The 16,167-nt window shown below is 48.1% G+C and overlaps 1 protein-coding gene across 3 annotated transcripts in view; it reads right to left on the bottom strand.

The window, feature by feature from the left end:
* Positions 1–16,167, bottom strand: part of LOC113429319 (F-box DNA helicase 1) — a 55,886-nt gene that overhangs the window by 24,644 nt on the left and 15,075 nt on the right. For all 3 annotated transcript variants that reach the window (XR_015750180.1, XM_087968925.1, XM_087968926.1), the window contains 6 exons: positions 11,955–12,145; positions 10,320–10,424; positions 9,786–9,874; positions 7,533–7,701; positions 3,114–3,336; positions 826–913 (listed from right to left, as the gene is read on the bottom strand). Coding sequence is in view for 2 of the 3 variants with exons in the window: in XM_087968925.1 (XP_087825051.1) it covers positions 826–913; positions 3,114–3,336; positions 7,533–7,701; positions 9,786–9,874; positions 10,320–10,424; positions 11,955–12,145 (865 nt within the window). In the remaining variant the exon portion in view is untranslated. The remainder of the gene's footprint in view (positions 1–825; positions 914–3,113; positions 3,337–7,532; positions 7,702–9,785; positions 9,875–10,319; positions 10,425–11,954; positions 12,146–16,167) is intronic.

Below are 16,167 nucleotides of genomic sequence, written 5' to 3' on the forward strand. Positions count from 1 at the left end.
CTTTCATGCTTTAAGGCGGGACTAGGACTCACTGAACCTGGTGATTGGCCCAAAGTCACCCAGTTGGTTTTCATACCTTAAGGCGGGACTAGGACTCACTGACTCCTGGTGATTGGCCCAAAGTCACCTAGTTGGCTTTCATGCTTTACGGCGGGACTAGGACTCACTGACTCCTGGTGATTGGCCCAAAGTTACCCAGTTGGCTTTCATGCTTTAAGGCGGGACTAGGACTCACTGAACCTGGTGATTGGCCCAAAGTCACCCAGTTGGCTTTCATGCCTTAAGGCGGGACTAGGACTCACTGACTCCTGGTGATTGGCCCAAAGTCACCCAGTTGGCTTTCATGCCTTAAGGCGGGACTAGGACTCACTGACTCCTGGTGATTGGCCCAAAGTCACCCAGTTGGCTTTCATGCTTTAAGGCGGGACTAGGACTCACTGACTCCTGGTGATTGGCCCAAAGTCACCTAATTGGCTTTCATGCTTTAAGGCGGGACTAGGACTCACTGACTCCTGGTGATTGGCCCAAAGTCATCCAGCTAGCTTTCATGCCTAAGGCAGGACTAGAACTCACCGTCTCCTAGACTAGTGCTCACTGTTTCCGGTGATTGGCCCAAATTCACCTAGTCGCCTTTCATTCTTAGGGCGGGACTAGAACTCACTGACTCCTGGTGATTGGTCCAAGGTCACCCAGCCGGCTTTATGCCTAAGGCAGGACTAGAATTTCCCTCCATGAAGAAAATCGCCCCTTTATTCTTATTTTTTTCTTCCTGTTTCTTCAGCAGAGCTAAATGCCCCCAACCTCCCCTCACATATTCCCACTTACCGTCGTGCGTCATTCGGTGCGCCATCTCCTGGGTTGGGCCCAGCGTTTTCATCTTGCTCCATATTTTTCTCGCTTCTTCCACAATGATCTAGAAAGCAAAAAAGTTGGTAAGAAGATCTTGCGGGTGAAAAAGATCAAATCCAAAGTTCTCTGCTCTAGACTGCCCAAGGATCTTGGAGGTCTGGATCTACAGCTAGTCCTCGACTTACAACCCACAAAAGAGTGCCAAATTTCCACTGCCAAGCAAGACAGTTGCTAAGTCAGATTTTGCCCCATTTTACGACCGTTCTTGGCCCAGTTGTTAAGTGAATCTGCGATGACCCAGGGTGGGATACGAGACAGAGTCACAGAAAACAAGTGAAGCCCCATTTTATTCCTTCAGTTTGCTTCCAAGCTCCGAATATCTTTGACGGAAGACAAAAAAACTCCCACACAAACAGTTACAAGGAGGAAAAAAGCAACACAAACCAGACAAGATAAAGAACTGGAGGACGTCCACAGATAACACACACTGGGAAGGATGCCAAACTCAGAGAGGAACCATAAACTAGAGATATTTCCATGCTTTGTTTCCAGCACTTGCCCGTACGCATGTCCGTCCTCTTATTCAGTTGTCACAGCTGCAGCCCATGAAGGGGATCAGGGCCCTTTCCTCCCCCATAGACCATGCCACTGAAGTTTCTCCCTTATCCTCCCTGCGTGCCCTAGGATGGAGAGGGGATGGGCCTGGGTCCTCCTCTGACTGCCCAGCCGGCCTCTGCCCTTCCCCAGCCTCCTCCACAACCTCCAGAGCCACACCTCCACTCCCTGTCGGCTGTTCCTCCTCTCCCTCAGAGTTCGTCTCTACCAGGGGCATGACAGAATCACTGCAAGTTTGTCACACGGTTGTTAAGTGAATCTGGCTGCCCCCGTGGACTTTGCTGCTCAGAAGGTCATAAAAAAAGGATCATGTCACCCCAGGGGACTGCAACTGTCATAAATAAGAGGTAGTCCCTGACATACGACCACAATAGAGCCCAACATTTCCGTTGTTAAGCGAGACAGTTCTTAAGTGAAGTTTGCCCCATGTTGCAACCTTTCTTGCTGTGTCTGTTAAGAGAATCACTGCAGAAGTGAAGCAAGGAATGCCGTTCTTAAGTGAATCTGGCTTCCCCGTGGACGTTGCTCGCCGGAAGGTCGCAAAAGGGAGAATTCCCCCTTGAGGTCAGGAACCGTCATAAATATGAGTCAGTTGCCACTGTTGATCAAATGACCCTGGGGATTGCTGCAACGGGGTGATGTAACCCACTTTTTGCCGTGCTGTTGTAACTTTGAATGGTCGCTAAATGAACTATTGTAAGTCAAGGACATCCTGTACGTGTTAAGAGGCGAAGGGTCTGAATTTGGAATCGCGTGAGCACGGGGGGGGGATGCTTCAATGGTCGTAAGTGTGAAAAAAATGATCCTAGGACCGTGATGGCAAACCTAGGGCACGCGAGCCCCAGCCAAACTAACCTGCACTGTGCATGTGCATGGCTCCCAGCTGATTTTCGGCCCGTTTGAGGCCGTTTTCACCCTCCTGGAGGCTCGAGGGAAGCCTCTGCAGCCTCAGGAGGCCGAAAAATGGGCCTTCCGGAAATATCGGAAGTGCCAAAACGGGCCCATTTTCTGGCCTCCCAAGGCTTCTCTTGAGCCTGCGGGAGGCGAAAATGGCCTCCCCCATGCTCCGGAGACCCTCCAGAGGCTGAAAACGGGCACTTCCGGCCTTCATGAGAGGAAAAACGGCTTTCCTCGGGCTCCAGAGGCCCTCTGGAGGCTGAAAACGGGCACTTCCGGGATTTCCGGAAGGCCCGCTTTTTGGCCTCCAGAGGCTGCAGAGGCTTCCCGTGAACCTCCAGGAGTACGACAGCCTCCCCAGGCTTCAGAGGCCCTCCACAGGCTTCCCTCAAGCCTTCACGAGAGCAAAAACGGCCTCCCCCCGGGCTCCAGAGGCCCTCTGGAGGCTGAAAATGGGCAAAGGCTTTTCTCGAGCCTCCGGGAAGGTGAAAACAGCCTCCAACGGGCCGAAAATCAGCTGGGAGGCGCGCGCATGCACAGTGCAGGTAACGTGGCAGGGCGAGGGTGTTGTGCGCTCATTGGTGGTGGTGGTGGGGGTCGCGTGCGCTTTCGGCACATGACAAAAAAGGTTCGCCATCACTGTCCTAAGTCTTTTTTTTTTTCCGGACCGTCGTTAACTTCAAACGGTCACTGAACAAATGCTCGTAAAGTCGAGGATCGCCTGTCCCTGGTCCCGAGAAACAAACACTCACGTGCTTTTCGCATTCCTCCACAAGGACGTTTTGCCCACGGTTGTTCTTGCACCAAATGGGCGCGTGCTCCATGGTGATGGTCGCATCCGCCGACGCGAAAAAGGCAGTGAGGGTCTGAACGATCGTCTTGCCTCTGATGAACGGAGACTGTCCCTGGCGATTGGAGAGGACGGAGCTGACCATATAGGAGGTCAGCGAGCCCGGGTTAAGCTTCTGTTTGTAACTGCAGCAGAATGAAAGAGGGAAGGTGAAATTAATCATCATCTCCTTTCAACGACCCCCGTAATCTCTCGCGGGTGTGGAGTCTGGGCCATTGAATGGAGCCGAGTGTTTTACTGGCCAGGTGCCCTTCCTTTCGCCAATGAGGAGTTTTATTCAGCAGAATATATTCTCATTTTTGTGCTCGGAGAGAGAAATATCTGCCTCTACCCAGGATCGAACTCATAGACTCCTGACTGTGAGGCAAGAGCTCCACTTCTAGGCCACCCCACCGGGAGGTGGAATTCATCCTGATGTTAAATCTCTGCTTATTTGGGTGTGGATTGTTAGCGAGGAGCTTGTAGGAGGTTGAGCCTGAAGGAAGGGTGAAAGGCGTCATAAGTCACGAGTCCCTGCGTGCCCACAAGAGGTCAAAAAAAGATGTTGACACTCTGGAAAGAGTGCAGAGAAAATTAACCAAGATGATTAAGGGACTGAAAGAATGGAATTGCAGGAACTGGGCCTGGCTAGTCTGGTGAAGAGAAGGACCAGGGGAGACAGGATAGCAGTCTTCCAATAGTTGAGGGGCTGCCCCAGAGAGGAGGAAGGGGTTGTCAGCTGGTGCTCCATTCAAAATCCAAGAAAGAAATACTTAAGACTCCTTTAATCAGAGAAAAGATATCTTTTACTGGAAATCAAGTGGTAGCAACAAAAGAATTCTGAATCTGAGAAAATAGGTGCGTAAATCACACATACGAAGTGATGGCAATGTTCCCACCCCCAATAGCTCAATTGGCTCATCCAATTAAAAGTTGTGTACATCATCATGTGGGCATCTCCAGGTGGTGATGAGGCTTCTGTCCGTTGACCTTGACATAGTTTGATAAAGGGTTGCAGCTACGCATAGCATAGGATAGAAACCTAAGCAAGAATCTACCCCCCAATTTATACAGTTCTGGTTTGTAACACATCCAGCTCACTTCCCATAACCATTCCCACCTCCTCCCCAGTTACTTATGACAGCCGAAAGATGCAAAGCAAAGGGAGAAAATCTTGAAGGCTGACAGGGGTCAAGCTATTTTCTAAAGCACCCAAAGGCCAGAGAAGGAATAATGGATGGAAACTGAACAAGGAGAGATTCAACCTGGAAATAAGGAGAAACTTTCTGACAGGGAGAGCAATTAATCCATGGAACAGAAGTTGCCTTCGGAAGTTGTAGGAATTTCATCACTTTTCAAAAAGAGATTGGACTGCCATCTGTCAGGGATGGTTTAAGGTCTCCTGCTTAGGCCTGGGGTTGGACTAGATGACCTACAAGGTCCCTTCCGACTCTGTTAATCTGACTTTATCTGACTTTATCTGACAAAAGGACCAGGGGAGACAGGATAGCAGTCTTCCAGTATTTGAGGGGCTGCCACAGAGAGGAGGAAGGGGGTCAAGCTCTTCTCCAAGGCACCTGAAGGCCAGGCAAGGAACAATGGATGGAAACTGATCAAGGAGAGATTCAACCTGGAAATAAGGAGAAACTTTGTGACAGTGAGAACAATCAACCCATGGAACAGAAGTTTCCCTCGGAAGTTGTGGGAGCTTCATCCCTGGAGGCTTTCAAGAAGAGACTGGACTAGCATCTGTTAGAAATGGTGTAGGGTCTCCTGCTTGGGCAGGGGGTTGGACTAGATGACCTACAAGGTCCCTTCCAACCTCTGTTAACCTGTTATTATTCTGTTATTCAGAAGTTGTGGGCGCTCCATCCCTGGAGGCTTTCAGGAAGAGACTGGATGGCTTCCCTCTGTCAGCAACATTATAAGGTCTCCTGCTTGGGTGGGGGTGGACTAGATGACCTACAGGTTCCCTTCCAACTCTTGTTATTCCGTTCTTCCCTCAACCATGGTGTCCCTAACTCAGCCACTGTACTGATTCCCTTTAACTTGGCCAGCAAGGTTGTAGAATTTGGGGGGGGGGGGACACTCATTTCACCACTGTCTCATTCAGCGGCTGAAACGTTGAGCTCAATGGTGGTCGTACATCAAGGAATAAGTCCCATGGACTTCCGGTGGCACTTCCGTCGAAGACGGACGGAAGACCGCAATCATGCGCGGCTTTGATCCGTGCTTATCCTGTTGGAAGGACCGGATCCATCTGACCCAACTCGGAGGGGTGGGGGAAGAGGGGGAAAACCGCCAGCTGGGTCGAGAGGAGCCGCATCTCCCCTCCCTGGCTTGGTATACTCTCCTTGAAGACAGGAGGTAGGCGGCCGTTTTAACGGCTGCCCTAAGGATGGAAAGCTTCCGGGACCTCAGTGTGTGCTGGAGCGGTGAAGCGGTGAGCAGCGTGTAACCAGACAAAGGATTTCGGATTTTTCTTTGATAACCCCAATGAGAAAAAATATAAGTTACTCTTTTATCATGGACTTTATACAGCAAGATTAGAAAACGCTTTGGCTCATTTTGCACATAAAATAGACTAGAAGATTCTTTCTTCCATTCCCAGGCATGATATTCCCCTCTGAAAAAAAAATCGGGGCCGGCCAAAGGAGACTCCCCACCGCGCGCCAAGAAATCGCTGCCCAGCTCCCTTTTCCTGCCGCTCAGCTGCCTCCGCTCGCACCACCCGGGCTCCGCTCTTACCACCTGGGCTCTGCTCAGGTATCCGGCTGGGGCTGTCAGGAGTTGCTACCGCCGGCGCGCTCTGCGTGGCTCCAGTCCCGCGTTGCCTCGGGAAGGAAAGGCAAACCAGGAGCCGCTGCTGCCGTTGAAAGCGCCGCGGCTCTTCCTTTTGCCTTTCCCTTCCTGAGGCAACGCGGACTGGAGCCACGCAGAGCCGCGCCAGCGGTAGCAACTCCTGACTCGGGCCTCCGAGGGAGCGGAAGGAGGAGAAGAAGGGGGAAAGGGGGGCGATTCCCAAAAAAATCGGAATTCCGATTTTAATCGGAAGAATATCATGTCTACATTCCTTTCTGATGCTCTTGCTAGCTTTCTCTGTCTTTGCATAAAACCCCCTCCCTTTCGTTGTTTCTACTGAAAAAAATATATCACCCTAGCCAAGGAGGCGCTCGAGACCCTAGCCCGGTCATTGACAGACACATGATACATTCCACAGATACATAATAGATCCATGATGGCGAACCTATGGCACGTGTGCCACAAGTGGCACACAGAGCCATTTATGCTGGCATGCGAGCTGCAGGCAAACTTACCTCACTGCGCATATGCGCGCCTCACAGCTGATTTTCGGCCATTTTCGGTCTCCCAGAGGCTTCAGGTAGGCTTCTGCACACTTCTGCAGACTTTTCAGGTTGAAAACTAGGCCCATTTTGTCACTTCCTGTTTTCCGGAAATACCAGAAGTGATGAAACGGGCCTAGTTTTTGGCCTGAGAAGCCTGCAGAAGCCTTCCTCAAGCCTCTGGGAGGCCGAAAATCAGCTGTGAGGTGCAGTGCAGGTAAGGGGGCGGTGGGGTAGGTGGGACTACGTGCGCATGTGTAGGGGACGTGGGGGGGCATGCATTGCCTTCTGGGTAGTGGCACGCAAGCACGAGCATGCAAGCGCGCACACAATTTTTGGCACAGGAGCCCAAAAAGGTTAGCCACCCCTGTAATAGATTGTTAAGAAAACAGGAAGATCTGCCGGGGCTATGAAGAATAAATAAGATAAGAACATCCGTCTAAGGTAAAAGCCTGACAGCCCAGCAATAAATATAAGATATAACACTGAGGCACAGGAAACAATATCACGCTGACCCCAAGTTGGTAGTTTAGCATATAGAAAAGAAGGGGGTGCAAGGAGAGGGCTTTCTAGGCGTGGCGTGTTCTGTGCAGGGGTATCAAATGTATTGTTTAAGTCGTGAAATTTGCTCTCCTTGTACTCAATCCACTTGGGGAAGGGTCTTGGAGGCCGCGCTTGCAACCCCTTTTCTTTCCCTCAATAAATCTTTGAAATTGTGAACCAGAGGCTTGTCTTCGCCGTGGTGAGTATTTCTACAATTATTGGGGATCTTAAATCTCAGACACCGAGAAGCAAAAGGAAAAGAGCCCTCGTTTAAGAGTGTGGCAGCGGCAAATGGAAAACAAGAGGAAGTTATAAGGTGAATAAAAACCGGATTATAAAAGGACTATAATGGAATTAAGAGTCCAAATTTGGAATAAGACACAGGAACTGGCATTCGTTAGGCATTGGAGAGAATGAGGACTAAGTCCCGATAAAAGAAGACGGGGGTCACTTACTGTCTGCCGACTTCTGCAAACGCTAAAGAGTGGATGGTTTTACAGGTGACGTTGGCGGGGAAAACCTGCGACGCCTGGTTGGCGATGGTCCTGTTGAACGCCAAGTACAGGAAGTTCTGCTCGGACCACTTCCTGGCGTACTGGATCAGAGTGGATGTTTTGCCAGTGCCTGCGCGAAAAATTACGAACATTTCAGTCCTTCTGGGTTGTTTGTTTTGGTTTGTTTTTTTTGTAAGACCACACCTGGAATCCTGCATAAGTGGTGCAGGGGCCTAGTCCAGGGGTCGCCAATCAGTGGGCAGGGGGGATCACTGGTGGTCCGCAACAAAATTTTGGTGGTCCGCAGAGAAATGTCCCCCACCAAAGCAATTAATCCAGGCTGCGCGGGATTAATTTTGGTCTAGTGGTTAAAGACCCCAGGCTAGAAAGCCTTTCCTTCCCTCCCTCCTTTCCTTCCCTTTCTTTCCTCCCTCCCTTCCTTCCTTTTCTTCCCTTTCCTTCCTTCCTTCCCTCCCTCCCTTCTTCCCTTCCCTTCCTCCCTTTCCTCCCTTCTTTCCTTCCTTTCCTCCCTCCCTCCTTTCCTTTTCTTCCCTTTCCTTCCTTCCTTCCCTCCCTCCTTTCCTTCCCTCCCTTCCTTTCCTCCCTCCCTTCCTTCCTTTCCTTCCTTCCCTCCCTCCCTCTTTTCCTTTCCTTCCCTCCCTTCCTTTCCTCCCTCCCTCCCTCCCTTCTTTCCTTCCTTCCTTTCCTCCCTCCCTCCTTTCCTTCCTTCCCTCCCTTCTTTCCTTCCCTTCCTTCCTTCTCCTCCCTTCTTTCCTTCCTTCCTTCCTTCCCTCCCTTTCCTTTCCTTCCTTTCCTTCCTTCCTTTCCTCCCTCCCTCCTTTCCTTTCCTTCCCTTTCTTTCCTTCCTTCCTTTCCTCCCTCCCTCCCTCCCTCCCTTCCTTTCCACCCTCGCACCCTCCCTTCTTTCCTTCCCTTCCTTCCTTCCCTTCTTTCCTTCCTTCCTTTCCTCCCTCCCTCCCTTCTTTCCCCCCTTCCTTCTTCTTTTCTTCCCTTTCCTTCCTTCCCTCCCTCCCTTCTTTCCTTCCTTTGTTCCCCCCCTCCCTTCTTTCCTTTTCTTCCCTTTCCTTCCTTCCTTCCCTCCTTTCCTTTCCTTTCTTCCTCCTTTCCTCCTTCCTTTCCTCCCTCCCTTCCTTCCTTTTCTTCCTTTCCTTCCTTCCTTCCTCCCTCCCTCCCTTCCCTTCCTCCCTTTCCTCCCTTCTTTCCTTCCTTTCCTCCCTCCCTCCCTTTCTTTCCTTTCTTCCTTTCCTTCCTTCCTTCCCTCCCTCCTTTCCTTCCCTCCCTTCCTTTCCTCCCTCCCTTCCTTCCCTCCCTCCCCTTTCCTTTCCTTTCCTCCCTTCCTTCCTCCCTCCCTCCCTCCCTTCTTTCCTTCCTTCCTTTCCTCTCCCTCCTTTCCTTCCTTCCCTCCTCCCTTCTTTCCTTCCCTTCCTTCCTTCTCCTCCCTTCTTTCCTTTCCTTCCTTCCCTCCCTTCCTTTCCTTTCCTTCCTTTTCCTCCTTTCCTTCCTTCCTTTCCTCCCTCCCTCCTTTCCTTTCCTTCCTTTCTTTCCTTCCTTCCTTTCCTCCCTCCCTCCCTTCCTTCCTTTCCACCCTCGCCCCTCCCTTCTTTCCTTCCCTTCCTTCCTTCCCCTTCTTTCCTTCCTTCCTTTCCTCCCTCCCTCCCTTCTTTCCCTCCCTTCCTTCCTTTTCTTTCCTTTCCTTCCTTCCCTCCCTCCCTTCTTTCCTTCCTTTGTTCCCCCCTCCCTTCTTTCCTTTTCTTCCCTTTCCTTCCTTCCTTCCTCCCTCCCTTTCCTTCCTCCCTCCCTCCCTTTCCTTCCTTCCTCCCTTCCTTTCCTTCCTTCCTTTCCTCCCTCCCTCCCTTCCTTTCCTTCCTTCCTTCCCTCCCTCCCTCTTTTCCTTTCCTTCCCTCCCTCCTTCCCCTCCCTTCCTTTCCTCCTTCCCTTCCCTTTCCTTCCTTCCTTCCTTCCTTCCTTCCTTCCTCCCTCCCTCCCTCCCTCCCTCCCTCCCTCCTTCCTTTCCTCCCTTCCTCCTCCCTTTTCCATCACTGGAGGTTTTTAAGAAGAGACTGGGCAACCATTTGTCTGAAATGGTATAGGGTTTCCTGCCTGAGCAGGGGTTGGACTAGAAGACCTCCAAGGACCTCCTTCCAACCCTGTTATCCTTATTCTTAAGAATCTTCTGGGCTCAAGGTGCCTTACCTGCAAAAGCCACAATTTTTACCCGCTCTCCAGGTGCAAGGGGGTGGTTTAAGATCTGTTGCTGTTCACTGGTAGGTTGTAAAACAGGCCTGTGGAGGAACAGAAGTAGTAGTTTGTCCATGTTTGTGAACCTTGTGTAAGATCACAGGTATGAACCGGCCCTGCCAGGCTGCTAGTCCTCAATTTTACAACCCCAAGGGAGCCCAACCGTTTCTGTTGCTAAGCGAAATTACGGTTGAGTGGGTTTTGCCCCATTTTGTGATCATTCTGTGCACGGTTGTTAAGTGGCTTCCCCATTGAGACTCAGCAACGTGACACCCCCCACCCCCCGCCGGGACGCCGCAACGGTCGTAAGTATGAATCTGTTGTCTGCATTTGGATCACGTGCTCACAGGAATACTGCAACGGTCGTAAATGTGAAAAACGGTCATAAGTTTCTTTTTTTTTCAGTGCTGTTGCAACTTCGATCACTAAACGAAACAGTTGTAAGTCGAGAACTTACTTATATTAACCTAACAAAGTTCATGTACCCACCTGAGACCTCCTTGACTGCTGGATAATTTGGGATTATGTTCGACGGCCGGGCTGCAGGAGAAATAATCCAGGTGATACAGGCAATAAAAAACATTGTAGTGAAGCCTAGAAGGAATACAGAAAATACGGGGGGAAATGAAAACGAACCTCAAGAGTAAAAACTCTTCAATTGCATAAAATCCAGGAAAAAAATAAATCCAGAGACGGGGAATAAACACACCTCAGTGGATTTCTGCTTTAAGGAACCATCTCTTGAAAGCAGCAGCAACTTTCTTGCAGATGCGTGAGAAAGCCTGAGCAAAGTTGCAGCCGCTTTAAAGAGGAGGAGGTGTTTTATCTTTATTTACGGATTGGTATCCTGCCTTGATTATTTTGGCACCTAATTGAAGGGGGGCGAATTGATATATGATACAGGTTCTTCCTCCTACTTTCCCCACAACAATAACCCTGTGAGGTGGGTTGGACTCAGAAAGGGAGAGAGAGAGAGAGAGAGAGAGATACAGAGAAAGTGAGACAGAGAGACAGAGAAAAAGAGTGAGAGACAAAGTGAGAGAGACAGAGAGAGACAGAGACAGAGACAGAGACACAGAGAGAGACAGAGACAGAGCCTGAGAGCGACAGACAGAGAGGCAGAGAGAGAGACAGAGAGAGAGAGAGAGAGAGAGAGAGACAGAAAGACAAAGAGAGACAGCAAGAGTGACACACAGAGAGAGAGACAGACAGACAGACACACACAGAGAAAGAGAGACAGAGACAGAGAAAGAGAGACAGAGAGACAGAGAGAGAGAGAGAGAGAGAGAGAGACACAGAGAGAGACACAGACACAGACACAGACACACACACAGAGAGACAGAGAGAGAGAGAGAAATACAGAGAGAGACAAGAGAGAGAGACACACACACACACACACACAGACACAGACAGACTCAGAGAGAGAGAGACACACACACACAGAGAGAGAGAGAGAGAGACAGAGAGACAGAGAGAGAGACAGACACAAAGAGAGAGACACAGAGACACAGAAAGAGACACAGAGAGACACAGACATAGAGACAGAGAGAGAGAGAGAGACACAGAGACAGATAGAGACAGAGACAAAGAGACACAGAAAGAGACAGAGACACAGAGAAAGAGACAGAGAGAGAGAGACAGAGAGAAACAGAGAGAGACATACAGAGAAACAGAGAGAGACACAGAGACAGAGAGCGACAGAGAGAGAGGGAGAGAGAAAGAGAGAGAAAGAGAGAGACAGAGAAAGAGGCAGAGAGAGGGACACACAGAGAGAGACACAGAGAGAGACAGAGGCAGAGAGACAGAGACACACATAGAGAGAGACGAGTTCAAAGTCATCAGTTGGCTTTCATGCCTAAGGCAGGACTACAACTCACTGCATCCTGGTGATTGGCCCAAAGTCACCCAGCCGCCTTTCATGTCTAACACGGGACCAGAAATCACCGTCTCCTGCTTTCTAGCCTGGTGTCTTTAACCACTAGACCAAACTGGCTCTCATGCTCAAGTGTGTACTTTTTTCAAAGCATGCGCAGCCCTCCCTGCCAAAGATACTCCTACTTTTACTCCTGCCGTAAACTACAGGTAACAGACCTAAGAGCCTCCTGAGACCCTTTGCAAACTTACCTGTTACTGATCTGGACTTCATTCTCTCGCATGGCGTAAAGTAGGGTGGCCATACAGTACATCATCTCCAGGGTGTCCGTCCGCGACATGGTGGCGCTGGGTCTTCGGAGACAGTTTACCAGCTCCTGAACATCACAAACCCCTCCAGCCAAGAGCACAATGGCCGCCATCACTGCCCGAACATAGGTTGGCTGGAAGAACAGGGGGTGAATCGTTGCAGGGCTAAGGGAAACCTTTTTCTCTCACACACAGATTGTGTTATCTGTCCTGCCTGACACCTACGGGAGGGCAGGATGAAGTAGGGCCCCGACTTACAACTATTCCAGGAATGTGGGGTCCTTGATGCTCTCTGAGCTCGATTGTTTTCTTTTTCTAAAAGCAAGTTTTATTCCATTTTTCCAAAACAACATAAAAAAAGAGCTCTTTTCAGTGTACGACATAATTCCGAGTCGCCACTTTTACATGCGAATATGACAGTAATTATATCTTCATTTTTACATTCAACATCCTATCTTGCCCATTTTTAACTTAATTCTATTATTACTTCTCCATTTCAACTTTTACGTAAGAAAAGGAACGCATTAATTCTGTTAAGTGATATTACTTTCAATGTAAACATCTTCTCAATTCATTTCAATTTGATTTCAAATGTATTTCTTAAACATTAACATTTCTTAAGCGTGGCCTTTTCCAAAGTACTCTTTTCTCATTGTACCTCTCAACTTTTACATAAGAAAAGGAACAAACAAATTAATCCTATTCATTAATATTACTTTCATTCTAAACATCTTCTGTTCATTTCAATTTATTTCAACTGTATTTCTTAAACATTAACATTTCTTTTAAGCGTGGCCTTTTCCAAAGTACTCTTTTCTCATTTTACCTCTCAACTTTTACATAAGAAAAGGAACAAACAAATTAATCCTATTCATTAATATTACTTTCATTCTGAACATCTTCTCAGTTCATTTCAATTTTATTTCAAATGTATTTCTTAAACATTAACATTTCTTTTAAGCGTGGCCTTTTCCAAAGTACTCTTTTCTCATTTTACCTGTCAACTTTTACATAAGAAAAAGAACAAACAAATTAATCCTATTCATTAATATTACTTTCATTCTAAACATCTTCTCAATTCATTTCAAATAAATTTCTTAAACATTAACATTTCTTTTAAGCGTGGCCTTTTCCAAAGTACTCTTTTCTCATTTAAGTCACTAATAGTTTCCATATCTTCCCTTTTAATTCTTTTATCTCGTCAAATTTGCAATTCCATCGCATATTCTTTTCATAAAGTCTAAATTAATACAAGCTTTTTCACATAAAACAAAACATAAATTTCCCCTCCCCTTTTAATAGTTTGGGGGTGTCACCTCAGTGGTTTAAATATGCCTTAATTCCCTCATCTGTAATTCCCAGTTAAACATCTATTTTACTTAGTTATAGTAATAATCATTCCCTAGAAAAATAAACTAATCATTCCCTAGAAAAATAAACTACTTTTCAGTCAGATTCCCCAATGTATTTTCTCCCTTTACTTCCATAAAATTTTATTCATGATATCCCCCCGCCCAAAAATAGAAGAAACAATTAATCCATTTTGCTATTCATGGTCACTGATATTAATCTCATTTTTAAACCTCCTCACGATTCATTTAAATCATTTCAATATATATAATAAACATTAACCTTTATTGTAACAATAAAAATAAGAATATACATTCGTCTTCTAAAAAGATATCAGTGCCCCTCCCTCCTCTTAACAGACTATATTCTATAATTTATCATTGCAAAGTACATTATTATTACCGCTCATATCAATGGAGAATCCCCTTTGAGCTTGACTGTTTTCTAGCAGACGTTTTATTAACCAACTAGGTAACATCATCAGTGCTAGAAGGGAAGTAGGGTTTTCAGAAAGGAGGAGGAGAGGAGAGAGGAGGAGGAGGAGGAGGAGGAGGAGGAGGAGGAGGAGGAGGAGGAGGAGGAGGAGGAGGAGGAGGGAAGAGGAGAGGAGGAGGAAAGAGATGGAGGAGAAGTGAGATGGAGGAGGAAGAGATGGAGGAAGAGAGATGGAGAGGAGGAGGAGGAAGAGACGGAGGAAGAGAAATGGAGAAGGAGGAAGAGATGGAGGAAGAGAGATGGAGGAGAAGGAGGAAGAGATGAAGGAAGAGAGGAGGAGGAGGAGGAGGAAGAGATGGAGGAAGAGAGATAGAGGAGGAAGAGGAAGGACTGTACGGTCTGTGATGCTCTCTGAGGTTGGTTGTTTTCTTGCAGACATTTTATTACTGACTACATAACCTCATCAGCGCTAGAAAGGAGTGGGCTTCGCAGATTACTTGTCTCAATTGCGGGGAGTAATCTTGGTGCTTCCTTGATTAGCCTGTTTACTGACTGGTTGTCTGAATCGGTAGTTCCTTGACCGGGGTGTTGCTGACCTGTTGGCCTAGTACGAATTTTGGTGTCAATCTATGCTAATCTGGGGGTTTAATTCCGGGTGAGGAGGTACACTCAGGACGCCCAGAGTTACTCCACTTACTGAAAGACAGAACAAAGATAAAAATTTCTAATCCGGTCTCCCGTTTTAATCTCTTCCCTTCCTTATTCAAAGAGACGTTCAATTTATTCTCAAGGAACGGTGTGGAAGTTGCTTCTCCCTGACATAATTCTCACCATTTACCCTTAGAGGAACTCAGGGGGAAATCCCACCCACCCACATGTGGCTGGGGAGGTGGGGGGAGTAGAGCCAGCCTGTTTGCAACTGATAATCACTTGGGAACGCCCTTCCTTAAAAGCTGAATTCAGAGAAGCCTGCGAAAGTTCGACCTTTCCCCTTGGCAGGGTCAGAGAACTTTGCTCTGAGGTAGTAGAAGAGAATGGTTGTAGCTCAGGGTTGAAATGAAGGGTCCTGGGTAATCTCTGAGCTTAGTGGTTTCCTTGCAAACATTTCACCATCATCATCAGTGCTAGAAGGGGGAGGAGGAGGAGAAGGAAGAGGAAGAGGAGGAAAAAGACTAGGAGATCATCCTTGGTAATCTCTGATCTTGGCAGTTTTCTTGCAGACACTTCATCACCCAACTAAGTCACATCAGAGGAGGAGGAGGAGGAGGAGGAGGAGGAGGAGGAGGAGGAGGAGGAGGAGGAGGAGGAGGAGGAGGAGGAGGAGGAGGAAAAAGACTAGGAGATCATCCTTGGTAATCTCTGATCTTGGCAGTTTTCTTGCAGACACTTCATCACCCAACTAAGTCACATCAGAGGAGGAGGAGGAGGAGGAGGAGGAGGAGGGGACGACGACGACGAGGACTTTGGGGTCCTTCATGCTCTCTGAGCTTGGGTGTTTTCTGGCAGACGTTTCATGATCCAACTAAGTAACATCATCATCATCAGAGGAGGAGGAGGAGGAGGAGGAGGAGGAGGAGGAGGAGGTAGGAGTAGGAGGAGGGAGGTGGAGGAGTAGGAAAAAGACTAGGAGATCCTTGGTAATCTCTGATCTTGGCAGTTTTCTTGCAGACACTTCATCACCCAACTAAGTAACATCATCATCATCATCGGAGGAGGAGGAGGACGACGACGACAACAAGTTTGGGGTCCTTGGTGCTCTCTGAACTTGGTTGTTTTCTTGCAGAAGTTTCATGATCCATCTAAGTAACATCATCAGAGGAGGAGGAGGAGGAGGAGGAGGAGGAGGAGGAGGAGGAGGAGGAGGAGGAGGAGGAGGAAGAGGAGGAGAAGGAGGAGGAGAAGGCCTTTGGGGTCCTTGATGCTCTCTGACTTTGCTGGTTTTCTTTCAGACATTTCATGACCCCCCCCACTAACCACAGGTGATGTTACCTAGTGGGGAAATGGGTCCATGCCTTAATTTCGCAACAGATGGACAGACCGCCATATTTCCAACTGGAAAACTTGTGAGCATTGAGTCTGAAAAACAGCAGAGAGTTCCTGACACTCAGGCAAATCACTAGGGTCTCCAAACTTGACACCTTTAAGACTTTGTGGGCTTCCAACTCCCAGAATTCCTGAGCTAACATGACTGGAGGAGGAATTCTGGGAGTTGAAGTCCACAAGTCTTAGATAGAGAGAAACAGAGATAGAATAGATAGATAGAGGGAGAGGGAGAGAAAGACAGAATAGATATAGATAGAATAGACAGAGGTGAAATAGAGAGAATAGATGATAGATAGATAGATAGATAGATAGATAGATAGATAGATAG

The sequence above is a fragment of the Notechis scutatus genome, chromosome 6 (genome assembly GCF_049901735.1).
Source record: "Notechis scutatus isolate UNSWTSFEM ecotype Mainland chromosome 6, rNotScu1.2, whole genome shotgun sequence".
NCBI lineage: Eukaryota > Metazoa > Chordata > Lepidosauria > Squamata > Elapidae > Notechis > Notechis scutatus.